The 27,011-nt window shown below is 43.0% G+C and overlaps 1 protein-coding gene across 3 annotated transcripts in view; it reads right to left on the reverse strand.

Moving 5' to 3' along the window:
- The window catches only part of CD84 (CD84 molecule), a 41,481-nt gene continuing 15,013 nt past the window's right edge, over window positions 544-27,011 (reverse strand). Inside the window, exons 2-8 of one of the 3 annotated variants that reach the window (XM_005677212.3) lie at window positions 25,046-25,387; window positions 7,900-8,151; window positions 7,392-7,505; window positions 6,522-6,554; window positions 4,549-4,646; window positions 3,582-3,644; window positions 544-1,925 (exon numbers count right to left, since the gene is read on the reverse strand). In XM_005677212.3, the coding sequence (XP_005677269.2) occupies window positions 1,860-1,925; window positions 3,582-3,644; window positions 4,549-4,646; window positions 6,522-6,554; window positions 7,392-7,505; window positions 7,900-8,151; window positions 25,046-25,387 (968 nt within the window). In that variant the 3' untranslated portion in view covers window positions 544-1,859. The remainder of the gene's footprint in view (window positions 1,926-3,581; window positions 3,645-4,548; window positions 4,647-6,521; window positions 6,555-7,391; window positions 7,506-7,899; window positions 8,152-25,045; window positions 25,388-27,011) is intronic. The other 2 variants (XM_018046381.1, XM_018046380.1) reach the window with 2 other exon arrangements.

The following is a 27,011-nucleotide window of genomic DNA, read 5'->3' on the forward strand; positions in this document are numbered from 1 at the left end:
AAGATACTTACTCCTTGGAAGGAAAGTTATGACCAACCTAGACAGCATATTAAAAAGCAGAGACATTACTTTACCAACAAAGGTCCGTCTAGTCAAGGCTATGGTTTTTTCAGTAGTTACGTATGGATGTGAGAGTTGGACTGTGAAGAAGGCTGAGTGCCAAAGACTTGATGCTTTTGAACTGTGGTGTTGGAGAAGACTCTTGAGAGTCCCTTGGACTGCAAGGAGATCCAACCAGTCCATTCTAAAAGAGATTAGCCCTGGGTGTTCTTTGGAAAGAATGACGCTAAAGCTGAAACTCCAGTACTTTGGCCACCTTATGCGAAGAGTTGACTCATTGGAAAAGACTCTGATGCTGGGAGGAATTGGGGGCAGGAGAAGAAGGGGATGACAGAGGATGAGATAGTTGGATGGCATCACCGACTCAGTGGAGATGCGTTTGAGTAAACTCTGGAAGTTAGTGATGGACAGGGAGGCCTGGCGCATTGTGGTCCATGGGATTGCGAAGAGTTGGACACTACTGAGCGACTGAACTGAACTGAATTCCTTTTGGAGAATGGCTTTATTGGAGATGCCTTCTTTTTCATGATGAGGCAGTTTGGAGTGTATCTTAGTTTGGTTTTGTAGAGAAACAGAACTATAGGAAATAGCTATAAAGGAATTGACTCATGTGGTTACAGAGATTGAGAAATTCTAAGATCTGTAAGCAAGCTGAAGAGGTCTGAGTTGAAAGGCCTGAGAACCAGGAAAGCTGATGGTGGAAGTTCCAGTCCAAATGCAAGGCAGAAGGCTAATGTCTCAGATCAAAGACAGTCAGGCAGTGAGAGAGAATAGATTCTCCCTTACTCTGCCTTTTTTAATATTCAGATTTTCAATTGATTTGATGATGCCACCCACGTGGAGAGGAGGATTAATCTGCTTTACAAGGTGTATCAATTCAAATGCTTATCTCATCCTTCACACTCACATCCTGAATAATGCTTAACCAAATATCTGGGCAACCCATGTCCCAGTTAAGTTGACACACAAAATGAACCATTGCAGAGGGATACAGAAGGAAAACTTAGCCATAAAAAAAATATTATGTGGTTCCTGAAGTGAAGTCTAAAGAAAAATGCCCCAGAAGTCTAGTCCTTACAGAAAGAACATGTTCCAACACTCCACTGGAAGAGTGTGTCTGCACAGCTGAGACCCACGGCTCTGACATCTTTCCATGCCACACAGTGATATAGGGTTGGGCTGGTCCAGCCAGGTATACCCTGAACAAATGTTTCCAGGCAAAGGGACAAACAGAGCCTGAAATGCAGTCCACACTCCATATATCAAGTCATGCACTTGAATGAGAGGCTTATCTGCCCAAGGTGTAGGGGTCTGGGTGAGGCCATGCACCAGGGCTTCTCCCATATATTGAGTGTGAACAGAGGCTCTTAAGTGGTGTGTCATGGCAGGTTACAGGTGTGTAAATATTGATCCTCCACATATGAGGTTGCTGGGAAGAGTCATCTCCTCCAGTCATATACAGCCTCCAGCCATGAGCAATCTTGATTGTTTATTCTATTTTATCATAAAAATTATTTTCTCCATGTGTTGCAGTGTGAAGAAGGATGAGAAGCACTGTGCCAAGGGATCTGCCTTGCTATTTGTTAGGAAGTGAGCCATCTTAGAAAGGGCATGATGCATTTGTCTATTTCAGTACAAGTTATGCCCAGCAACAGAGTGTCTCCTTCTTTGCTTACATTTGGAATCTGGTGATCTGTAATCTCTGGGTAAGATCCGGGCAGAACAACTCTAGGTCTGGATCATCTGCCAGTATGTGTGGTTGCAGCTCAGTTTCTGTGGGGAGAATTCCATCTGGAAGCCTAGATCACAATTTCATAGCATGAAGTCCCAAGCGGTTTGCTGTTCTGAGTGCTGGTTTTCTCCATCTGTACAAAAGGAAGAAGAGGGAAACGCTGACTTAAAGCACTGCTTGGGAATTCCAGTCCCACAGGGAGCCTTTAGAAAGACATCTTAGATTTCCCTGGTTCTGGGGTACTCTGTGGGTAGCAGGATCTTGCCCTTTGCTGAGTCCCTCACCTCTGTTCCAGTCACTCCATTTGGAAGCGCTCTTAACTCAGAAAAAAAAGCAGGTGGGAATGTGGGTATCTCCATTGATTTTGATTATAAGCTTGAAGTGACATTCAGGCTCATGTGACCTGCCTTCCTTGTTCCTAGTTAAGTCTTCATTTCTCCTTTACCCCAATAACTTCACCTTGGCTTATATGTAGTGGTGAGTCACTTTCACTAATTCTAAGTATTTACTTAGAATACTGCAGACAACTCTTCAACTGGCTCAGGGAGTCCTAAGTTTTAAATTACGTACTAACCAAACTAGTAATTGCCAACCAACTTGGGTAGAGAGTTTACTATGAGATGTCTCAATCCAGGAGTCCCTGATTAATCCCTCAAATCTACTACTTTCCAGTGTATTTTCTTCTGTTTCCTCCTACTCTCCTTCTAATCCTGGTGCAGACATGCTGGCGCCCTGCTTTTCACTTGCTTCTCTTTCCCCTCCAGCCCCACCCCCCTCTCCCTGCCCTTTCCTCACTCATTTTCTTCCTTTTCTTCTTTCTCCTTCCATCTTTGGTCTTTGAGGAAGTCAAAGTCCTTCTATCTTATTCTCCAGGGCACTTGGTTTATCTTGACGTTCAAACTGACCTGTACATTGAGTTCCCTTATGACCTTCCGACTTGTCTAGCTTACAGATGACTCATAGAATCAACTTTTAATTCTTATTCATGAATTCATTTGCATTCCATTTTGACATCCCAATATTTCCTCCCACTCATCGCTTGTTACCATTATCATCCCTTTCTCCCCAGACATCTGGGTTCAAATTTATCTTTCATGGTTAGCTTCCTGCCTATTAGTTCAGCTATTAGACAGAAACACTTCCAAAATGTTTGATTCACCCAGAGACCCCAAAGCTGTCCTAATTGTGGTGGAAACAAAGACTTTCAGATAATAACAACACCGAAGCAGGTTCCCCAAGCTGAAAGTCCTGTCAAAGGCCAGGACCTGCCTTCCCTCTTTGCATATTTGAGAGAAGGATGCTGGGGCACAGGGAACATGAGTATCCCTAGAGCACTACAAATGCTTGCACAGGTGGCGCAGTGTGAAGGTCTGCTGAGGGAACCAGTGGGAACTGGGATCCACCCTGTGTTCTACCTGCCTATCTGTGCATCTGGTGTGGCCCTGTGTCTGCCTGGGGCATGGCAGACCTGCCTTCTGATTTATACACTGTGAGCTAGCAATGGTCCTGGATGTTATTAGAGGCTGAAGTTTCCACACTGCAGTTCAGAGACCTAGGTGCTCCTTCATAGAAAAGCTGGGAACAGCAATCAAGGAAGCCAGCTTGTAAATGGCCTTGGACCTGGGAAGCAGAGCTGTGTGCATGTGTGGAAGGAGATCAAGGCTCAGCAATTAATCTTGAGAAGCACAGGGTCCCAAGGGAACCAGTTTACTCCTGTTTGGTTAGATAAGATGCCAAAGAAAAGTTGGAACAGACAGGACAACAGTGATAAAAATCAGAAAGACTTTACCTTATCAGAGTACTGCATCATGGAGTAAATTGTGTTCACTGGCTCCTCCTTGGTGGGGAGCACCTGTAAAACACCCATCTTGCCCTCAGTGAGGGAGCTCAGGCAAATCTCTTACTTCTGCCTCTGTCCATCAGCCCTCCCTGCTCTCACTTTCACTAAGTGGTTTCCTCTCCCAGCTTCACCTTTGGTTCCATCCAGGTGGAGAGGATCCAGGTCAAGTTGGGGTGGGTATAGGTAGCAATTGGACAAGAACCTCAGAAGCCAAGAAGAACAGTCTGGTGGTTCAGACTGAGTCTTGCTTAATCAGAATCTTAGCTTTTCATAGGCTCTATGAACCCAGCTGAACTATTGGTCCAAGTACAGGGCTGGATTGACCAGGCAGACCTCAATTTCCCTTTTTCTCCTTGGAGACTTCAGAAGAGCAGGCTGGTAGAAGCACAGAGGAAGGTGATGCCATGAGGAAGCCTGGTTCTGGGTGGAGGTGAGGGAGGGGCAGGCAGGTAAAAGGAAGGTGGGAGGGCAGGCTGTGGGCCAGAGTGAATCAGCCTGTGGAAAATAAGCTGCTGCTGCAGCCAGACCAAGAAGTCAAGTTCAAGTGGACCTCTCTCAGTTTTGTGTCCTTGAAACTCCCTTAGCAACTTGTTTACCAGTCAGTGGCCACATAAAAGCTCTCACCTCATATCAGAGGCTCCCCTGGTATGGGTCCCCTGTGGAATGTGCTTTACTCTTAGTCATGACATCTAACCTGGAATCAGGCCCAATTAGAAGCATGAGGTCTCAAGTCTGGGAGGCTACCAGGGGGTGACACGTGGCCACTTTCTTGTCCTCATAGAGAGACTCAAAGGATCATTTCCCTGACATGGTATTTCTTGGTTGGATCCCGCACCCCCAGCCCCTGGCCTGTGGCTGCTACCCATGACCCCCTGTCTGGGGTGGTGGTGGAGACCAGTGAGTAGCACCACCTTACCTTGGACTGGGGGATCTCATCATAGATCCTGGACTCTGCTGCCTGGGCTTTTCTTGAAACTGTGATGTATGTGTAAATTGTTTTCTTTGAGGAAGCATCTGAGTCATAAACAAGCATAGAACCACAGTACATGAAAACGTGGATGAATTTTTAGAGATGAGTTACTCTAATGTTCTCTTTTTTTCAAATGAAGAAATGAAACCCCAAGAGGTTAAATGACTCCTGTCCTCTTGAGATGGATGTTTGAATCCTTGCTTGTCTCTTTCTTAGGGATGCCATGTGGTACAGGAGACACCTGGGTCAGGTCTCACCCGGAGCACAGTGGGAATTCTTTTCAGTCCACATTAGGATAAAGAGATTCTCCCCAATCTCTGTGTGGGCACTGAAGGTAGCTTTTCCACCCAGGGTCTTCCTTAGTGTCTCCAGCATTTAGCACTGGCTGCCTTATATGGCTAGTCTTTTCACGTGACAGTCTTAGTTTTTCAATTAGATTGATTCTCTCTAGTTACACACTGTTGGTTTCTTCTGGTACATATCTTTCTTTTACCACCTCAGTGTTAGACATGTAAGAGGTACCCCACACACATTTGTTACTTGACTGATCGATTCAGAGTCAAACATTTGTTAAACTCTCTACCTGCCAAGCTCTGTGTGAGGAATTTAAGAATTCCTACTTTTAAGAATTCAAGGTTCACCTAGTGACTCAGATAATAAAGAATCTGCCTGCAGTGTGGGAACTGTGCTGGGCTTAGTCATGTCTGACTCTTTGTGACCCCATGAACTGTAGCCTGCCAGGCTCCTGTGTCCTCGGAATTCTCCAGGCAAAAATACTGGAGTGGGTTGCCATGCCCTTGTCCAAAGGATCTTCCAAACCCAGGAATCAAACCCAAGTCTACCACATTGCAAGCAGATTCTTTACCATCTGAGCCACCAGGGAAGCCCAAGAATACTGGAGTGGGTAGCTTATCCCTTCTCCAGGGGATTTTCCCAATCCAGGAATACAACCGGAATCTCCTGCATTTCAGGCGGATTCTTGCGGATTCTTTACCAGCTGAGCTACAAGGGGAGACCAGGGTTCAGTTTCTGGTTTGGGAAGATCCCCTGGAGAAGGGAATGGCTATCCATTCCAGTATTCTAGCCTGAAGAATTCCATGGACAGAAGAATCTGGTGGCTGCAGGCCACAGGATCGAAAAACGTCAGACACAACTGAATGTTTTAAGATAATAGATGCATTTCTCCCACTGTACTGCTTTTCTTTGCTCCTAATGCAGAATATTTCAGGGTCAAGTTGAAAACAGATAGCCAGAATTCGGGGCCTTCATATCCCAAAGCACCAATGTATCTGCAGACAACAGGTCTGGGCTGAGTGCTATTATTACAGGGATCCAGTGTTTCAGAGTTTAGTCCTGTCCCAGTCCCTGCCTCAGACTTGGTGAGTGAACCAGATTCAGTGCTCTCCCTTATTTCATTTGCAGATGAAAACTTAGGGCTTCTTCCCTCCAAAAACGCTGTGAGGGATTGAGGACAAATACCTCTTTGAGGAGCCTTGAAGATCACCTATGGCCTGAGGAGGTGATGTGACTTCTCCCCATCAAGAGACTATTTGAGCTACAGATCATGTTACAGACTCTCTTCCCCCAGGATGCCTCCTTCTGTGCCAAGCCCAGGTGTGTCAATTGTAAAGATAGTGTCTAACACTAAGTACTCACAATGTACCAGACACTGGGCCAAGTACTTTATATGTGTAATTCATTAAATCTGTTTCATAAGAATATGCTGCACATCCTGGCTTTATGTGTATTTTACAATGGAGAAAACCAAGACAGTGATAAAGTAATTGGTAGCAGATAAATGGTCAAGCTGGGACCTTCACCCCAGATTGTCTGCAAAGTACAAGCTTAGGCTTCACCACTCTGCTGTGAACTCATCTCTTCCAATTATCATCCAGGGAAACTAGTGGTTGAAAACTTACCAGGGTTCTTACTGAAGTTGTTCAAGAAGGAACCTGAGGAATCAGACCCAAAAGAGAGTCAGGAACATGGAATCAGAGGTAGAGCCTCTCTACATCCAGGGTTGCTATTATGATGGGTGGGTAAAGAAGATTTTGAGTGGACACAGAGTTAAGAGGAATAGGAGGGTGGACTCCCCTAGGGCCCAAGATCAGGTTTTCTGAGTTTAGAATGGTTACAATTACAGAATGATCCAGAGGGACCCAAAGGGATCTAGTGACAACTAATACTTGTCCCTCAATGATAAGTTTCAAAAGTCACAGTTTTGGTGGAATTGGAAGTGACCTTGGAAGTGACCTTGGAGACTTAGTCCAAATCTCATTTCATGTGTGAGAACACTGAGTCAAAGAGGTAAATACATGTGCCCCATGGAGCACAGTTGTTAATGGCAGTGCTAAACTTGAACCCAGGGGCTCTCTTTGACTTGAGGTGTCCAATTCTAGTTTCCCCTACAGGAGACCTGGAGAAGGAAATGGCAACTCACTCCGGTATTCTTGCCTGGAGAACTTCATGGACAGAGGAGCCTGGCAGGCTTCATGGGATTGCAAAGAGTCAAACATGACTAAGCAACTAACAGTTACTTACTCACGTAAACTTGGACCCAAGTTCTGGACCCATGGCATCCTGCTGATCTCAGAAACATGTTTGGAAGACCATTCAGAATATAGTAATCGGGGCCGTCTTTCTGGGAGATGGTAAGATGGAGCACTGAGGAGTATAGAAAGACTAATTCCCTGGAACAAAGGACATTTCCACCCCACCTTGGATAACTGACTTCAATCCCAGGAAAAACGAAGGTACATTTCTACATTTACCTCGTGAGAATATCCTACCTTCTTTCTTGCACAAAAGGAACAAAACCACTGAAAGAATGATTATAAGCAGAGAAAGCACAGCCAGCCCACTCATCAGTCCAGTGCGGTGAATATGGGGGCTCATTGTGATGTCTGAAAACAGAAGATGCAATGAGACTTGACTCTCAGGAAATGGGCCAGAGAAGTTAGGCAAGCTTGTCCACATTCAAGAGCACTATCCATACTAGGTGCCCTCCAGGGGAGTGCCAAAGCTACAAGGAAAATTGTACTGGCCGCTATTAAAGGTCAAGATCAGAAACTGAATCAGACAGCTGAGTGGGGACTGCCTCAGAATACCCTGAAATGCCTGGCATCTCCCAGAAGGCCTTGGACTCTTCTGGGGCTTACTGGGAGGAGAAGGACCTTGGGTCCAGCCATGGCATAAAGAAAGCACCTCCTCTGGAGAACTTGGACCAGATTCAGGCCTTGCAGCAGGTCAGAGTGAATTTTGAGACTTCAGGAGAGATGGGCAGAGATGCTTGGTTACCTGTACAGAGCTGCTGGGCAGAGATGGAGTCAGAATTGTTGCTGACAGGATTCCATGCTGTACACGTGTAAGTCTCCTCTTGGTTGTCAGGGGTCTGGAAGATTTGAAGGACATTGCCCTCTTCCCCTCGTGGACTCCAACTGTATGTCACATTCTTTTCTTCTTTATCCACAGAGCACATCAGTGTGGCATTACAGGTGCTGTTCACAGATGTCACGAAACTCTGAGTAATTTTTGGCTTCCCAAGACGACCTGTGAGGAGAAAACACATGAGCCACTGGTAAGCTGGAGATGACCTATATCAGCCTGAGGGAGTCAACTATTAAATTTTCTGACATTTTCATGAGGGTTGTTAAAAACTCACAGTGAAGTACATTATATTAATAACAAAGCTAATCAATCCTCAAAACTCATCACTTTCTAATGTTTTTGGACAATTTACTTTTTTATTTGTTTGTTTGTTTTTTTTTTTTGGCAGTGCCATGAGGGATCTTAGTGTCCCAGCCAGGGATCAAACCCATGCCCCCTGCGGTAAAAGTGTGGAGTCTTAACTGTTAGACCAATAGGGAAGTCCCAATTTACTCTTATCTATGCTCTAGGAGTTGTTTATACCTATCATATTTATCCCTTGTAATGATGTAAAACGTCTTCCCAACTCTGCATGACTTAAAATCAGCCATAGATGGAGTATTTACATCAAAGGAACTGGCAAATGCTACAAACTAAGGCTTGATTTATTGCTTTCCTGATTGTCACTCCAGACTTAAAGCAACGGAGGAGAAGGTTCTAAAGCAGATTAAACAAACAAAATTGAAGACTTTACATTGTGAATAGCACAGAAAAAGTCAGAAATATTCTTCCAGAATTTGAGAACCATTATCCAGTTCAGCAAAGAAGTTGCTCACATCATTGATGAACAAATGAAGTTCCAATACATGTGTCTTTGCTGAATCACTTTTTTCTTATTAGTAAGCTTAAATTAAAATATCAACCAATATTTATGTTGATTGTGTTCATCCATTTTCATGTTGGTTCATTCATCAGTTGCAACCACATGTTGGCTAGGGATATAAATGCTCAGCGAAAACCAGTGAAAGCATATTCTGTGAGAACAACTGGCTATATGGAATTTACAATAAAGACTATTGTATATTATCACTTATACAGTTGTGTGCCACATCTCCTGTATGTCAATACAGTTTATAGTGTGTGTATACAGACACACACATCATTAACAACTAGTTGAAAATTTATCAGCACGCTACTGTATGAAACAATCTTTAAACATTTTTGTTTGGCTCTGTTTTCTGGTGAATGTGTATTTTCTTTTTTTTCATTTATTTGTTTTAAAGTGCTTATGATGAAAAAGTTCAAACCTCTTTAAAAGTTCATTTCAAAAATGTTTTTACTAAAGCAATCAAAAGGTAAATGATAAAAGTTTTAGGTGTAAAGGATTATGAAAAAACCAATTATATGTAAGTTGATGCAATAACTAGATCTGGAGCTGGAAGAAGTACAGGAAAGATTCTTTGCCAGGAGATAAGAAAAGGACCATATTCAGAGTTTATAAGTTTAGTTCATTCTTGGCAAATCTGCTGTGATGTGGTTTGTCCCTGCCCTATTGCCATGTGAGGGAGGGAATAGAGGAAGGAACTGGCACATAACTTTCTAATTAACGTAGAGTCTGTAAAAGCAATAAATTTGGCAGTGTAGAGACAGAAACCATTTGTTTGTACCTGTGAGGATGTACAAAATGGGAAGTAAGAGCTGTAAAGTCTTTGATTCCAACCTAATCAGAAATTCTGGTTCTAAGAGTCTCTTGTGCATGCTTGCACTCTTTGTGACTCTGTGGACTGTAGCCCAGCAGGTTTCTCTGTCCATGGGACTCTCCAGGCAAGAATACTGGAGTACGTTGCCATGCCTTCTTCCAGGAAGAGTCTCTTAGAGGGGAACATTCCAGATCAGAATTAGTGACGAGGCAAAAAAGCTTCTAAATATGTTTGGAGTAAAAACCTTGATTAGCTGTAACAGTGATAGATACAGATATGCATAGAGAAAAAGGAACCAAATTGTGTGTTTCCTTAGAAACTTGATTAACAACAGTGTTTCAAGTCTCTGCTTGTTGTTCACTTGTTTTCAGAAAGACTTTTTTTTTTTTTTAGTGAATGTTAAGGTGGTGGATAGTGGTGAAAATAAGATTCCATCTCATTTTTCTCAGCAGGCAAAGAGATGTTACTGTTAGGTAGTTAGAATAGGAAAAAGAAGTCCAAAATGGCGGTGGCTAAAAGACAAAGAAAGGAAAAAGCCCACAGAAATGGAATAAAAGAAAATCTGAGGACCAGACTGAGAACCTCAGGTGAAACAAACAGCCTTCTGGGCTAGCCCAATTTTCATATGGCAGGCTCAGGGGGAGGAGACAAAACATATAAAAAGAGGAGCCAAGATTGAGACTCTCTCCTTTTGGGTCAGCCTGCCCTCACGCCTTGAGGGTGTACTATCTTTTGTTTGCCAAATAAAACTGAGCTGTAACCAAGCTATAACACTGGTCCACCATTTCAAATCTTTGCTGCAGTAAGAGAATCTAGGAAATTACACACTCCCCTGATGACATATCTGGTGCCATAACTCGGATGTAACCTGGCTGAAACAACCTCAGCTCAGCCCCATGAGGCAGAGACCAAGCACAGAAGAAGCCCAACTTGGCAGAAGCTCATGTGGTGGAAGCTGAATGCCAAGGAAACCCAGCTCAGTGGAAGCGACAAGAAGCCTAGCATGCTGAAAACATGGACAGCAAAAACAAACTCAGCAGAAAGTTCACACGGCTCAGTCTCAGATTCCAGAAGACCTCCAGTTAAGGTAAGAGGTCCTTGCCCCAGTGGCTGGAAGGACATATGGCTAACAAATCTTAATTCCTTTACAATCTCTAGTTTCTTGTTTCCTTGAACACCCTGTGAACAGGTGAGCAGCAGTGGGTGCAGTTGAGGGTCTCTGGCGTGGGCTACTTCCCAGCGTGTCCTGAAGGCTCCACTATCTGCTATGCCTTAGTAGCTGTTGCCCAAGTGGGTAAGGGTTATTCTGTCCTTAATCTTCTTTGTGCCAAGGATCAGGCCAATGAAAACTATGGGTACAGGTCAGGCATTTAGCAGTTTTTCTGACAGGCTATGAAGGCGGTTCCTCGGCATGTGTTTCCCACTGCTTTTTCTCCCATTCTTCAGCTCCTCTCTCCATCTGTGCCACTGTTTACAAAATATTGGGCAGGTCATCATCTTCCCATCTCCAAAAGTTGTGCTTGAAACTGTTTACCTAAGATTGGGACTCAAACCCACATGGCAGGACCTAATGAAGCTCAGGTTCTTGATGTCTCATTGCAAAAAAATTCAGTGAGAGACACAGCAATAGGTAAGAGGTAGATTTGTTTGGATTCAGAGAGAAGCACAGGCCTCAGAGTGTGTGCCATCACAGAGGGTAAATGTGTTGGCCATGAACTGTGTGGTTAGTTTTTGTGAGCTGGGTGATGTCATATGCTAATGGGTGGGAGGGTTATTCCAACAATTGGGGGAACAATCCATTCCTTGGTCTTTTGATAGTGTTTTGGAACTGTCATGGAGCCTCACAGTGTGTCATTTAGCTTGCAGATTGAGGATCAAGGTCTAGTTGAATTTGACTTGTCTGCCATCTTGGACCCATTTGATTTTAATCAGTTTATGTTAGGCCTATGCCCTTGGGCTGTGTCATTCTTTCAAAAGTTGTGCCTTGGACCCTTCCCTCCTGTTTCATGCTCTTTTCCTGAGCCCCTTACAGGCCTACAGTGTTGCCTCTACAATCTTCTGGAGGGACAACCAGAAAATAGCTGGCCCTTTGGAGGAAGTTCTATATAATATCCAATCCCTCTAGAGATTCAGACCTTCATCTTCCATGTTTCCTACAACATGTGTATCAACAGCACCTCTCAGTGAACCTGCTAGGGTGGGTGACAGGCCCACAGTGCCTGCTAGAGGTCCATCATGTTGGTGGCATCCCTTCAAGAGCAATTGGGCTTCCAGGGACAATGTTTTCCACTTTGGGAGTGAACCCTGCAGCCTGTTTGGGCCCAAACCCTTACCACCCTTCTCCTAAAGTTACAAACATAACCCCGGATCAAATCTCCACTCCACTTTTATGGAACATCTGGTCTGTTGCCTCTTATCAATTTGTTCTTAAGTCATTTACTAACTCCTGCAACCAGGACCCTGCCCCCTTGTAGGCAACATCACTCCACCCAGCTTATTATTAAATACTCTTAATGCTCCTAACAGGACCAGATAACCCTCTCCTTTGCCATTACTTCTGTTGTTACCTAAAGTGGGTCTATGACAATGAAATGTTGATCTCTAGGAGACTGTCAAGCCTCAAACTCCCTGGGGATCTGCACCTTGACCCTTGGCTCTCAGGTTGCAACAGTACTGGGTAGGATAATCTTCAGAAAGACTCACCCCTAAGGAAGTCCACCCATAAAAATAGAAGAAGGTCTATTAGTTTTTTCTCCTTTTTTCTTTTCCTCCTTGTCATCACTGTCTTTTAGATGGGAAATAACCAATCAACTTCCTGACAGGTGCCCTTCAGATGCATCCTTGATAACTGAAAGTTGTTTGATCCTCTAAGGAAAAGTTGCTTAAAATTCTTTTGTGCCACTGCGTGGCCACAGTGTCCTCTGGGGGATAAGGAACACTGGCCTGAGGATGGAAGTTTAAATTACAATACCATCCTGCAGTTAGACATATTCTGCAAAAGATAAGGGAAATGGACAGAGATCCCCTATGTCCAAATTTTCTTCCACCTAAGAGATATGAAGGAGCTCTGTCTTAAATATGGGATTGTCGTACGCCCTAAAGGTGAGCCTGCTAGGCAAATGGTGTGAGGCACAGACAACCAAGAGAAGGAAGCCTCCCATAAGGCTCCCATGAAGGCTCACCTTCCATGGCTCCCGAGGTGCCTGGTGCTCTCTCCTTGTATCCAAATGTGCCCCTGGGAGCACCCCATCCACAAAAACCAACACAAGTATGTCCCTTAGTTGAAACTGGAGGAGAATTTGGACCAACCTGGGTCCGTAAGTTCTTCTCCCACTTAGAACTAAGACAGATAAAACAAGACCTGAAAAGCTATACAGATGACCCAGGCAAATATATAGATACATTCCAACACACTACCTTGGCCTTTGACTTGACATGGAAGGACATAATGGTCATACTGAGTCAAACTTTATCTGACCTTGAGTATGCTAGGGTCATAAAGGAAGCCTGAGGGTATACTACAGGGTTCAACAGTCAAGCAATAAATATCCAGTGGGGGAAACTGCAGTCCCCTCCTCAGATCCTAACTGAAATTATAATGACCCTGAGCACATCTGGGAAAGGGATCATTTTCTGATCTGTGTAAAGGTAGGACTAAAAGCAGCCCAGCAAAAAATAATCAACTATGCCTGGGTTTTAGCAATAACTCAGCAGTCCAGCAAGACCCTCATTGCCTTTCTGGAAAGACTAAAAGAGGCCCTCCAAAAGTTTACCAATCTGGATTTAGACTCTTACAAGGAACAGGTGATTTTAAAGGAAAAATTCCTGTCCCAGTGTGCATCAGATATTAGGATAAAGTTACAACAGCTATAGCAGCAGGACCCTTCTGCTTCCTTAGATGGGATGGTCCAGACAGCCACCAGTACCTTTTATAACAGAGAACAGGAGAGGAATGCCAAGACTGAGGAAAGGAAGAAAAGGAAAGAGACAAGGCATACCCAGATGCTGGTCGTCCTCCAGGGAAGCACTATGGCAAACCCTGAGTCCTTGAAGGATAAGGCACAAGGCAAATGCCTAATCTGTAGACAGGTGGGACATTGGGCCAAAGAGGGTCCAAACCATGACAAGTCTCCTAAATGGCTTGCTACAAATGCCATCTATTGGGACACTGGGTGGCTCTCTGCCCTTGGGACCCAAGAGCCTCAAGGTCAAGTGCCAAGCCTTCCCTCACGATGGTTCAACAGGACTGAAGAGGCCAGCTCCAGCCAGCCTGCCTGTCACAGATAATCATCACATGGCTGGAGTCAAGGGTGCAACTGGATGTGGCAGGCAGGTCTGAGAATTTCTTGGTTGACACAGGGGCTAACTACTCTGTCCTGTCCTATTCTGGAGGCTTCTCCTCCCAAACCTGTACTAGAAAATCCCATGGACAGAGAAGCCTGGTAGGCTACAGTCTGTGGGGTCGCAAAGAGTTGGACATGACTGAGCGACTTTCAGCAGTGGCCACAGGACTGGAAAAGGTCAGTTTTCATTCCAGTTCTAAAGAAAGGCAATGCAAAAGAATGCTCAAACTATTGCATAATTGCACTCATCTCACATGCTAGTAAAGTAATGCTCAAAATTCTCCAAGCCAGGCTTCAGCAATACGTGAACTGTGAACTCCCTGATGTTCAAGCTGGTTTTAGGAAAGGGAGAGGAACCAGAGATCAAATTGCCAACATCTGCTGGATCGTGGAAAAAGCAAGAGAGTTCCAGAAAAACATCTATTTCTTCTTTATTGACTATGCCAAAGCCTTTGACAGTGTGGATCACAATAAACTGTGGAAAATTCTGAAAGAGATGGGAATACCAGACCACCTGACCTGCCTCTTGAGAAATCTGTATGCAGGTTAGGAAGCAACAGTTAGAACTGGACATGGAACAACAGACTGGTTTGAAATAGGAAAAGGAGTACGTCAAGGCTGTATATTGTCACCCTGCTTATTTAACTTCTATGCAGAGTACATCATGAGAAACGCTGGGCTGGAAGAAGCACAAGCTGGAATCAAGATTGCCGGGAGAAATATCAATAACCTCAGATATGCAGATGACACCACCCTTATGGCAGAAAGTGAAGAGGAGCTAAAAAGCCTCTTGATGAGAGTGAAAGAGGAGAGCGAAAAAGTTGGCTTAAAGCTCAACATTCAGAAAACGAAGATCATGGCATCTGGTCCCATCACTTCATGGCAAATAGATGGAGAAACAGTAGAAACAGTGTCAGACTTCATTTTTTTTTGGCTCCAAAATCACTGCAGATGGTGACTGCAGCCATGAAAAGACGCTTACTCCTTGGAAGAAAAGTTGTGACCAACCTAGATAGTATATTCAAAAGCAGAGACATTATTTTGCTGACTAAGGTCCATCTAGTCAAGGCTATGGTTTTTCCTATGGTCATGTATGGTTGTGAGTTGGACTGTGAAGAAGGCTGAGCACCGAAGAATTGATGCTTTTGAACTGTGGTGTTGGAGAAGACTCTTGAGAGTCCCTTGGACTGCAAGGAGATCCAACCAGTCCATTCTGAAGGAGATCAGCCCTGGGATTTCTTTGGAAGGAATGATGCTAAAGCTGAAGCTCCAGTACTTTGGCCACCTCATGAGAAGAGTTGACTCATTGGAAAAGACTCTGATGCTGGGAGGGATTGGGGGCAGGAGGAGAAGGGGGCGACCGAGGATGAGATGGCTGGATGGCATCACGGACTCGATGGACGTGAGTCTGAGTGAACTCTGGGAGATGGTGATGGACAGGGAGACCTGGCACGCTGTGATTTATGGGGTCGCAAAGAGTCAGACACGACTGAGTGAATGAACTGAACTGAACTGAACTGAACTGAGTGACTTTACTTACTTTACTTAAACTCACTAAACTGGGGACCACCCTTGTGATGGGAAGAAGTAGAAAAACAACTTCTGGTTACTGCTGAGGAACCCAGTATACCCTCTCCAATAGGGAGGGGCAAAAAAGTATGGGAGGACAAAATTAACCCCCAGGTTTGGGACCAGGGGACTCTTGTACAAGCCCACCAAGTTGAACTGGTCGTCATTGTCCTCTGAGATCCCACTTGGCTTCCAAACTGGAAACAATACCCCTTAGAAGAGAAGCTTGGGAAGGACTATAGTCTCTAATAAAATTCCTTGCCAGTGGGCTATTGGTCCTCACCAATTCACCATGTAACACTCCAATCCTCTCTGTAAAGAAAAAGGATGGGACCTGGTAAATGGTTCAAGATCTCTGGATTATAAATGAAGCTGTAGTCCCCCTCCATCCCACAGTACCCAATCCCTATGCACTCTTGGGAGAAATCCCGCCCAGTGCCAAGTGATTTACAGTCTTGGAGCTCAAAGATGCATTCTTTTGCATACCACTGGCTAAACAATACCTTTTGCCTTCGAATGGGAGGCTCCAGGAGAAAAACACCAACAGATGACTTGGACAGTATTACCTCAGGGGTTCAGAGATAGCCCCCACCTGTTTGAGCAGGCTGTTAGCTGGGATCTCCTAGATCTGATTCTGGGACCTTTGGGAAAATATTACAATATGTAGATGACCTACTATCTGCTCTCCAGATGAGAAAAGTGCCCAACAACATGCAATTCAGATTCTTAACTTTTGGTAGAGAGGGGATATAAAGTCTCCTGTGCTAAGGCACAGATAGTCAAGAGAAAGGTCACTATCTGGGAGTTCAGATTACACATGGGTCTAGGAGGCTGTCCTCTGATCAAGTACAAGGAATCCTCCAGTTGCCCTCCCCCACAACTCGAAAACAACCGTGAGCTTTCCTGGGGCTAACCGGGTATTGTAGAATCTGGATACCCAGTTATGGTCTAATTGCCCAGGCCTTATATGAAAGCTTGAAGGGAGGGGGTGATTTAATCCCATTAATGTGGGGAAGTCCTCAAAAGAAGGCAGAGGATACACTAAAATAAGACTTAACTCAAGGACAGCCTTGAGATTGCCAGACCCAGAAAAAGCATTCCACCTATACGTGCATGAAAATGAAGGAATAGCTTTGGGAGTGTTAACTCAAAGGTTGGGACCTGAGCTCCAGCCTGTAGCTTACTTATCCAAGAGGCTCAACCCAATTTCCCAAGGCTGGCCTCCCTGCGTTCAAAATCTTGCTGCTGTTGCAGTCCTGATAGAAGATTATTTAAAACTCTCTTTTGGGGGCAAACTACTTTTACCAGCCACCTAGTGAAACAACTCCTGAATGGGAGAGGCCATTTATGGATGTCTGATCAAAGGATCCTCAGATATTAAGTAGTGCTGATGGAAAATCCAGGCCTGACTATATCCCCTTATGAGGTTCTTAATCGAACTACCCTCCTGCCTACCCCCAAGGGCTCTCTCCTGTTTCACTCTTGCCTAGAAACTTTGGATTACTGGACAAAACCCTGAGAGGGCTTGTCAGATGATCTTCTAACCAATCCTGAGGAAATCTGGTACACTGATGGAAACAGCTTTGTCTTGGATGAAAAAAGAAGATCCAGATATGCAGTAGTTTCCAATTTTGAAACCATAGAGGCTAAACCTTTTCCAACAGGTACTTCAGCCCAATTGGCTAAGCCTATAGCCCTGACTCGAGCTTTAGAGATTGGAAAAGGAAAAAGAGTAGCCGTTTACACTGACTCCAAGTATGCCTTTCTGGTGCTATATGCACATGCTGCTATTTGAAAAGAAAGAGGCCATTTGACCACCTGAGGGTCCCCAATCAAATATGGTGATCAAATCCTTAGGCTGTTGGAGGCAGTCCATCGGCCAGAGGAGGTTTCAGTCTCCCATTTAAAGGACACCAAAAAGGGAGCACAGAAGTGGCATGAGGGAACCAAGCAGATGATCAGGCAGCTAAGAGAGCAGCATTAAAAAACAGTGATGTAATAGTGGTTGCCACCTTAGTTTCACAGGCTAATTTGCCAGAAATTCCTTCATATACTGAAGGTGAGACTCTTAAGGCTAAGATTGAGAGCTTTCAGAAGATCATATGGGTTAGTTCCAAAAGGAGGGACTCCTTTTTCTGCCTGGGAACCTCCAATGGAAGTTGGTTAACTCTGTACGCACCACCACTTACTTAGGGGAGAAGGCCCTCCAAGGATTACTAGAAAGGCCCTTCAGAGGAACAGGCCTCCCAACAGCTGTAAGGTGAGTGGCCTCCTCTTATCCCATTTGCCAATTAAACAATCCCCAAGAAGTTCGAAGACCCCAGCTGGCCCAGCCTGTGCAATGGTGTGGGACCTACCCAGGAAAGGACTAACAGATGAATTTCACCCAGATGTCAGTTTCTCAAGGGTATAAATATCCTACTAATCATGATAGATAGATTCACAGGATGGATTGAAGGTTTTCCCACCCAGACTGAGAAGGCCACAGAGGTGGTAAAAAACTGCTCCATGAAATCGTGCTGAGATTTGGCCTGCCCAGGTCATCACAAAGTAACAATGGGACATCATTTACTTCTAAAGTCACCCAAGGGGTCTCTAAAGTGTTGGGCATTACTTATTATCTCCATTGTGCCTGGAGGCCTCAGTCTTCAGGAAAAGTAGAAAGAGCCAACCAATTCTTAAAATCAGCGATAAAAAATATAACCCAGGAGATCTCCCTGGGATGGAAGGAGGCTTTACCAATAGCTCTCCTCCACACCTCTATTGCCCCTAAGGAACGGGTTGGTCTTAGTCCTTAAGATGCTATATGGGAGACCTTTTGTTTATGTCAATGACCTCTTCCTAGATCCAGAGGCTCAGACCCTCCAGAGTTACACCATGGCCATTGGGCAATTCCAACAGGATATATGCTTGTGGGGTGTCAAACAGGACCCAAAAGATTCTAAAGAGCCACCACTATATGCTTCAGGGACTCAGGTCCTAATTAAAGTCTGGAAAGATGGGTCCCCAAAGGCTCAACTCCAGCCCACATGGAAGGGCCCCTACCCTGTAATACTTTCTACCCCCACAGCAGTCAAGTTTTCAGGACACAACTCCTGGATTCACTTCTCATGAGTCAAGCCATGGAAGAAAACAGAAGAGGACACTCAATACACCTGTAAACCCCTGGGAGATCTCAGATACCTATCAGGACTACAAATGAGTGCCATTCTAATGAACACTCCCAAAATTAAATTTCTGGGGATAAGATTTCTCAGGACAGTTCTTAAGAGCCAACACAGCCTGGCAGGGGTTATACTCCAAAATAGACAGGAGATAGCTCTCCTGACCCCTGAACAAGGAGGGACTTGAGCCATCTTGAGTGAAATGTGTTGTTTCTGGGTAAATACCTCCAGCCAAGTTAAAGAAAGTCTCACAGTCCTCAAGAAAAACATTCGGATCCTATGGAATTTCAAAGAACGAGCTGGAGAGTTCTCAGGGTGGCTACAGTCTCACCTTGGGGATCCTCCTCCTGGCCAGGGAGGATTTGGAGTTGGCCAATATCCCTACTAATCCCTGTTATCACCATTTGATGCTGCTCATGGTTGCTCCATGTATAATTGTCTAACCCATTTTATCTCTGCCCAGGTTAACAAGCTACAACATGCAGTGCCAGTTCAACAAGGATGTATAAAACTACACCTGACTATGGGAAATATCACTCACCCTTAGATGGATACCACTATAAGGACTCTGAGGATTGTGATAAGCAAGAGGGGGAGGCTCAATGCCCCTTGCTGTCCCAGCTCAGCAGGAAGTAGCCAGAGAGACCTTGATGCCCTATTTCCAAAGAATTGGGCCTCCCACCTCTTGAGGGGGGGATGTTAGGTAGTTAGAATAGGAAAAAGGAGTCCAAAATGGTGGTGGCTAAAAGACAAAGAAAGGGAAAAGCCCACAGAAATGGAACAAAAGAAAATCTGAGGACTGGAGTAAGAACCTCAGGTGAAACAAACAGCCTTTCTGGCTAGCCCAATTTACACAGAGCAGGCTCAGGAGGAGGAGACAAAACATTTAAAAAGAGGAGCCAAGATTGAACCTCTCTCCTTTTGAGTCAGCCCACCTTCATACCTTGAGGGTGTACTATCCTTTGACTGCCAAATAAAACTGAGCTGTAACCGAGCTGTAACATTGGTCTGCCATTTCAAATCTTTGCTGCAGTGAGACAGAACTGAGGAAATGACACACTCCCCTGACATATCTGAAACAAATCTGATGAGCAGCGAAGATCAGAGTTGTGGCCAACAGGCCTTCATCTTTCCAAGTCAAAGAATGGGGAGGCCATTGGAGACCAGCTTCAGAATCCAGGCTCCATTGTTCTCTAACTATGAAATTGTGGAGAAGGTATCCAGTGGTACTGAGCTTCAGCTCCCTCAATTATAACGTGGGGACAACAAATTTCTCTAGCTAGGGTGACTGAAAGGATTAAATGAGTTATTACACAGATAGACCACTCTGCTGCTGCTGCTACTGCTGCTAAGTCGCTTCAGTCGTGTCCGACTCTGTGCGACCCAATAGATGGCAGCCCACCAGGCTCCCCCGTCCCTGGGATTCTCCAGGCAAGAACCCTGGAGTGGGTTGCCATTTCCTTCTCCAGTGCATGAATGAAAAGTGAAAGTGAAGTTGCTCAGTTGTGTCCGACTCTTAGCAACCCCATGGACTGCATGGGATCCTACCAGGCTCCTCTATCCATGGGATTTTCCAGGCAAGAGTACTGGAGTGGGGTGCCATAGCCTTCTCTGATAGACCACTCTACTGTCCATCAATTTGTCTATCTATCATCACTCTGTTTATGCTCATATGTACTTTAATTTTCTATTGAAGAGGCAAAATAAACTGATAACTGTGACTGCCCTGAGAAGGGAGAGCTGCATTTCACTGTATTATCTTTTGTGCATATGTTGCCTAAATATGTATAATCTTTATGTATTTTTAAAAATTAGTAGAATGTTAGTCAAGTACTGTCCAGTAAATGTCAGTTTTTTTCTCTTTGTCTTCTCAGCTCACTATTCCAAAAGCATAGATTTTGTTGTATGGGAATTTTCTAAGATTTTACAGCAGTCTGCCTTAACTACAGATGGTAAAACATCTAAAGACTGAGTGGGTAAAACTAAACATAAAGGGATGAAAACAAATATCATAAAAATTGAATGCCCTCTTTATTTTCACTAGCAAAAGTCTTGAACGAGTCAGATATTTTCTGAAGTGTCCAACTTGTGTATGGTTCTTTCAATTATGCTATATTAATTGAGCACTTACAATCGCCAGACATTGTATTAGGACCCAGGACTATTATGCTTAACTCATTCTTTCATTCAACAGATACTTCTGCAGCACCCACTGTATGCCCGGCAAGGTGGGAGCTGGGGATATAGTGATACACATCATATACAAGTTTATGTCTTTATGGAGCTTAAATTTTAGTGGACTAACTATATACATTAATTATATTAGCCACACTTCTGTGTTTTTCTACTGTGGGGCAGATGGAGATGGTAAAATCCTTGAGACATGGTTCAAATATTCTCTATGCTAGAAATTAGTGCTGAAAAAAATGTTACTCACTTATGTTATTTAAGGTTTTCTAATGGTGTAAATAAACAGGTGATGTAATAATATGTTATTTAACTCAATATATCCAACATGGAACCAATATAAAAATGATTAATGAGATATTTTATGGGTTTCTTTTTTGATGATAAGACTTTGAAATTGAGAGGGTAACAGGCAGGAAGGTTAGTGGTCCCCAAGCAGAGGAAATAGACTTACAAGTGTCAGATGCTTTTTTTTCCACTCTTTTAAGCGGCAGGAAGAAACAAACTACAAGTGTCAGATGTTTTTTTCCATTCTCTATACAAAATTAAAAGGAGGTTTCTTTTAAAATTCTGCGTTGCCATGAGGACACCTGGTTGCCTGAACTTTTCTCAAAACTTGAGCTAGTCAATGCGTTTTTCTTATGGAGATGTTCTCTTAAGCTATGTTAATGAAACTATGTATTTGCTTGGAAATCTGCCTTTTCTCAAGATTCATGTCAATTGTTTTATGACCCAGGATAACTCACCTGGTGCCAATGCTATCTTAAAATGCATGTTGTGGGTGAAGTGCCTGGTGCAACTTTCTCAGTTTTGAGGCATTTCCTTTCTCAAATTAGCAGCTTGCTAATAGGTATAAAACTCCTTGCTAAAAACCAACAAGTGGGCGCTCTTTCTGTCCTCTTCTGATATCTATGTCAGAAGCTTTTTCTATGTCTTTTATACTTTAATAAACCTGTATTACACAAAAAGCTCTGAGCGATCAGGCCTCGTCACTGGCCCTGAATCAAAATTTTCTCCTCCAGAGGCCAGGAATCCCAGTGTCGTTCACGGCTCATAGGGGCAACCTTTCAAAATCTAGTGTGTATTTTACATTTACAGCACATCTCGATTTGTACTCATCATGTTTCAAACACTTAAGAGCTACATGTAGCAACTGACTACCACATTGGACAGGGCAGTTCTAGATGCTGCTGCTAAGTCGCCTCAGTCGTGTCCGACTCTGTGCGACCCCATAGACGGCAGCCCACGAGGCTCCTCTGTCCCTGGGATTCTCCAGGCAAGAATCCTGGAGTGGGTTGCCATTTCCTTCTCCAATGCATGAAACTGAAAAGTGAAAGTGAAGTCGCTCAGTCGTGTCTGAGTCTTAGCAACCCCATGGACTGCAGCCCACCAGGCTCCTTGGTCCATGGGATTTTCCAGGCAAGAGTACTGGAGTGGGATGCCATTGCCTTCTCCGGCAGTTCTAGATGAGCACTTCTCAAACTGTAGCACACATAGGAATAGTCCAGAGAGAATGCTAAAATACAGATTCCTGGGCTTCAGCACCAAAGGTAAGGATTGGGGCCTGAGAATTTGCATTTCCAATAAGATGCCGCCACATACAGACCATATCTTGAATAGCACTGCATAACACACCACACACCTGCCAGTGAATTCAATTTTAGTGATAATAACCGCACTAATATTTTACCTCTTAAAGCATTTTGCATTAGCTACTGGTGAAATTAAGATTAAAAACCAAAATGAAATATTACTACACACTCACCAGAATGGCCAAAATAAAATATACTGACAACATTAAATGCTAGAGATACCAAATCATTTATACATTTTTGATAGGAATGCAAAATAACTTGGCAATACTTTTAACACTAAAAGTGACTCAAAAGTTTTGGAGAGAGTTATCAAGCCATGAAAAGGTATGAAGAGAACTTAAATGTATTTTATTATGTGGAAGAACCCAACCTGAAATGGTTACATACTATGTGATTCCAGCTAGATATTCTGAAAAAGACAAACCCATGGAGACAGTTTCCTTTTTGAAAAAACTCTGATGCAGGGAAAGATTGAAGTAAAAGGGGAAGAGGGTGGCAGAGAATGAGCTGGTTAGATAGCATCACCAACTCAGTGGACATGAATCTGAGCAAACTCTGGGAGACACTGAAGTACAGAGGAGCCTGGCATGCTGCAGTCCATGGGGGTCGCAAAAAGTCAGATACGACTTAGCGACTAAATGACAACAATGGAGACAGTAAAAAGATCAGCGGTTGCCAGGGGTGGTGTGGAGGGGTGAATAAGCAGAACACGGAGTGTTTTCAAGGCAGTGAAACTATTCTGAATGATACTGTAATGGTGGATAAACATCATTATATTTTACCATTACCCATAGAATGTACAACACTAAGAGCAAACCCTAATGTAAACTATGGACTTTGATAATGATGTATCAATATACATTATTAATTGTAATGAATGTGTCACTCTGGTGGGAGATATAGACAATGTAGGAGTCTAGGTATGTTGTCAGTGGCAGGATGCATATGGGAACTCTTGTACTTTTACTCAATTTTTTCATGAACCTTGAACTGCTCTAAAAAATAGAATCTATTTAAAATGGGAAAACAAAGTTCTGAAGAATGTTGATGATTGCACAACAATGTGAATGTATTTAATGCCACTGAGTGTTATACTTAAAAATGATTAACATGTTAAATGTTATATAAATTTAATCACAATAAAAAATTAAAAAAAGAAAAATGGATTTACCACACAATTTCATCCTTGGGCATTTATCTTAAAGAAACAAAAAATCATTTAATGTAGAAACTTGTACACAAATATTCATAGCAACTTATTTGTAATTGCCCCCAAACTAGAATGGAGAAGGCAATGGCACCCCACTCCAGTACTCTTGCCTGGAAAATCCCATGGACCGAGGAGCCTGGTGGGCTGCCGTCTATGGGGTCGCACAGAGTTGGACACGACTGAAGCGACTTAATAGCAGCAGCAGCAGCCGCCAAACTAGAATAGCTTCTTAGGTGATGCCAATGCAGGAGACATAAGAGATGCAGATTTGATCCCTGGTTTGGGAAGCTTCCTGGAGGAGAAAATAGCAACCCACTCCTGTATTCTTGCCTGGAAAATCCCACAGACAGAGAAGCCTGGTGGGCTACAGTCCATGGGGTTGCAAACAGTCACACATGACTGAAGTGATTTAGCACCAAACTAGAAACAACTAAAATATCCTTCAGTAGGTGAATGGTTAAACAAAGTAGCACATCTATACAATGAAATACTATCCAGCAATAAAAGTATATAACCTATTGATAGTTGCAATAATTAGGATGACTCAAAGAAATTATGATGAATGAAAAAAGCCAGTCTCAAAAGCATGCATACTGCGTGATTCTATCCATGTAACATTTGTGAAGCAGCATAATTCTAGATATGAAGAGTGGATTAATGTCTTCCAGGAGTTTGGGAGGAGAAATAGGGTAGTAATGACTGACTGTAAAGGATGAAGGAATTTTGTGACGTTGGTCCACTTTAGTTTATTGATTATGGTAATGGTTACATGAAGCTATTAATGTGAATAAGTTGTATAGAACTTCACACATACACATAAATGAGTGCCTATATAACTGCTAAAATCTAAATAAGCTCTATAGGTTGTGCCAATGCCAGTTTCCTGGCTTTGATATTGTACTCTAGTTGTGTAAGCTGTTACCATCGGGAAGAGACGGGTGAAATGCACATGGGCGCTCCCTATACATTTCTTTACACCTTTCTATGCCTCTATAATTATTTCAAAATAAGAAGGGTTTTTTAAAAGTACTTTGCATACTCTATCTTACTTGATCCTCACAGTAACTATGGGAAGTAAATAGTATGATTATTCGCATTTTATAGAAAAGAAAAACAAGGTCCGCAGGAAGAGTACATTGCTATATGCAAGCAAAGCCATACCCTCTCCATAAGCATTAATATATTTATGTAAGTACTTATAAGTATGAAAAGATTTAGGGAACCCAACTGTCAGAAATAAAGGTGTTTTTTCATAGCAAATTGCAAAGTAAAAGTGAAAAAACAAGCCTTCTCTCTTTCTACAACTTACGATAAACTTGAAGGTTGTAGGACCTGGTGGTGGTCATTTTAGAGGTCTCTACATTTATGTCAGCTTTGTAGATCCCTGAGTCTTCAATCTTCAGATTTCTGAGCTCCAGGTTATAGTTCTGACCTGAGACATTTATTCGTTCATGGTAATTTTGGTGGGTTATGGTAACTATGGGTTCTTCTCCGAAGTTTCCTGGTGCTACAAAAGCAACAGATGTTTTGGAATGCCAAGAAATGAAGGTAACTTTCTGTGATGGTTGGATATTTAAGGGAAAAGTAGCTGACTCCCCCAGAATCCCATTCACTATGAAGATGTCTGTGTCGCTTCCAGCTGCTTCCAGACCTGAGAACATAAATAGAAAACCATAAACATTTGACAAAACCATAACCATTTGACAGTTGCTTCTATTAGAATTCTCTGTCTCTCCAGGATTGAATCTCCCTGAGGAGCAGCTGATAGAGGTTCTTGATGGTATCTTTTTTTCCCTTTTTCTGGATTTTACTTTAAACATATTTAACGTGTTTGAGGGCTAAATTTTCTAAAAGATTCTCATTCAAAAATTAAGTTTCTCAGTGAATTTTTAAGTAATCCATTTCATTAAAGCATATTTATCTAGACACCTAGCCTCTAACAAGAGTCAGATGGAATTTGAGAGATTAAGGCCATAAATCTCCATATTTAAACCTCTGAGGTCTGAGATATTAAATATTTTCTTTCCCAAGGTCATATGGCCAAGTGGTAGAAGAGCTGGGGACGAGAGCCTGTGATGGCTGCCATGGTCTTTGCAAAAAAAAAAAAAAAAAGTTACATTTATGCCTCTATTCCTAGAAGATATAGGCATAGAGTGCTTTAGAGGTCCTGGAGTAAATATTCCCCAAGTTAGTGATTTTGAGGGCTCTTTTTGCTCACTGTTATAACCCCAGTCTATAGGTGAGCACCTGACGCATAGAGGGTGCTTAGCAAATATTTGTGGGATGATCTAGCAAATTAAATTCAGTTATGTGTTGCCTAGGCTCTTTTGGAGCAACTTCTGAAGTAAGCAAAGTTCATTTATTCATTCATACTTTTATGAATGAATGGACGTATTTATTCAAGGACAACTTTGTTCTAGATCTTATAGTGAGTATTTATTAATTTGATTACAATACAAATGCTTGTTGAGCCTCTGCTCTTTAAAGCATGGTGTAAAGAGACTGGGGTACAATGGTGAGTAAAAATAGACATGGTTTCTGTTCCCTGGAACTTAAATGAAGAGAACAAGTTTGATAAGGTAACTACAAGTAGGATAAATGTTATGGCACTTTGAGAAAGAATAGGAAAGGGACTTTATTCATTCTGGGAATCCAGGAAGAATTTTGGGATTGTAATATTCAGTATAAAGCTGAAGGATGAAAATCTAACATAGAAAAAAAAATGAAAAGTTTATTTTGTTCTCTTCTCCTCAATTACCTTATGAAGATAAACGGATTTAATACATAGTTTGTAAAATGAATGGCAATATAATTATCAGGTGTTATTTTCTCCCCTTTCTTCTGTTCTTTCATTACTCTGTTATTCTCATTGAGCTATATGGTGTGAGAGGGTGTAGTGAGCCAGCGTGTATGATATTCAAAACATTTAATAACCAATAGGCACAAGCACTGACCAATCAAGAAGAGCTTCAGCCATAAACACTAGCAGGGCCATTCTGATGAGTACTGACTACATATAAGCCCCAAAGAGCAGAACAAAACTTTTCACGTAAATGGGTTCAGCCTGACTCTAAAGTTTATTCAGGGTTTGGCATAAAGAGGATAAGAATAAAGGTCACTGAAAATATAAGTCATTGTGATATGTCAGAAAAGCAAGGGGATTTCTTAAACTGATGGTGCTGTCTCACTATGACCACCCTTGCACTGTAGCCCAGGACTTTCTGGACAAGTCAGGGACTGCTTACATAAACCTCTTTCCTTTCAGAACATCCAAG

This window comes from Capra hircus, chromosome 3, assembly GCF_001704415.2.
Source record: "Capra hircus breed San Clemente chromosome 3, ASM170441v1, whole genome shotgun sequence".
NCBI classification, from domain to species: Eukaryota; Metazoa; Chordata; class Mammalia; order Artiodactyla; family Bovidae; genus Capra; species Capra hircus.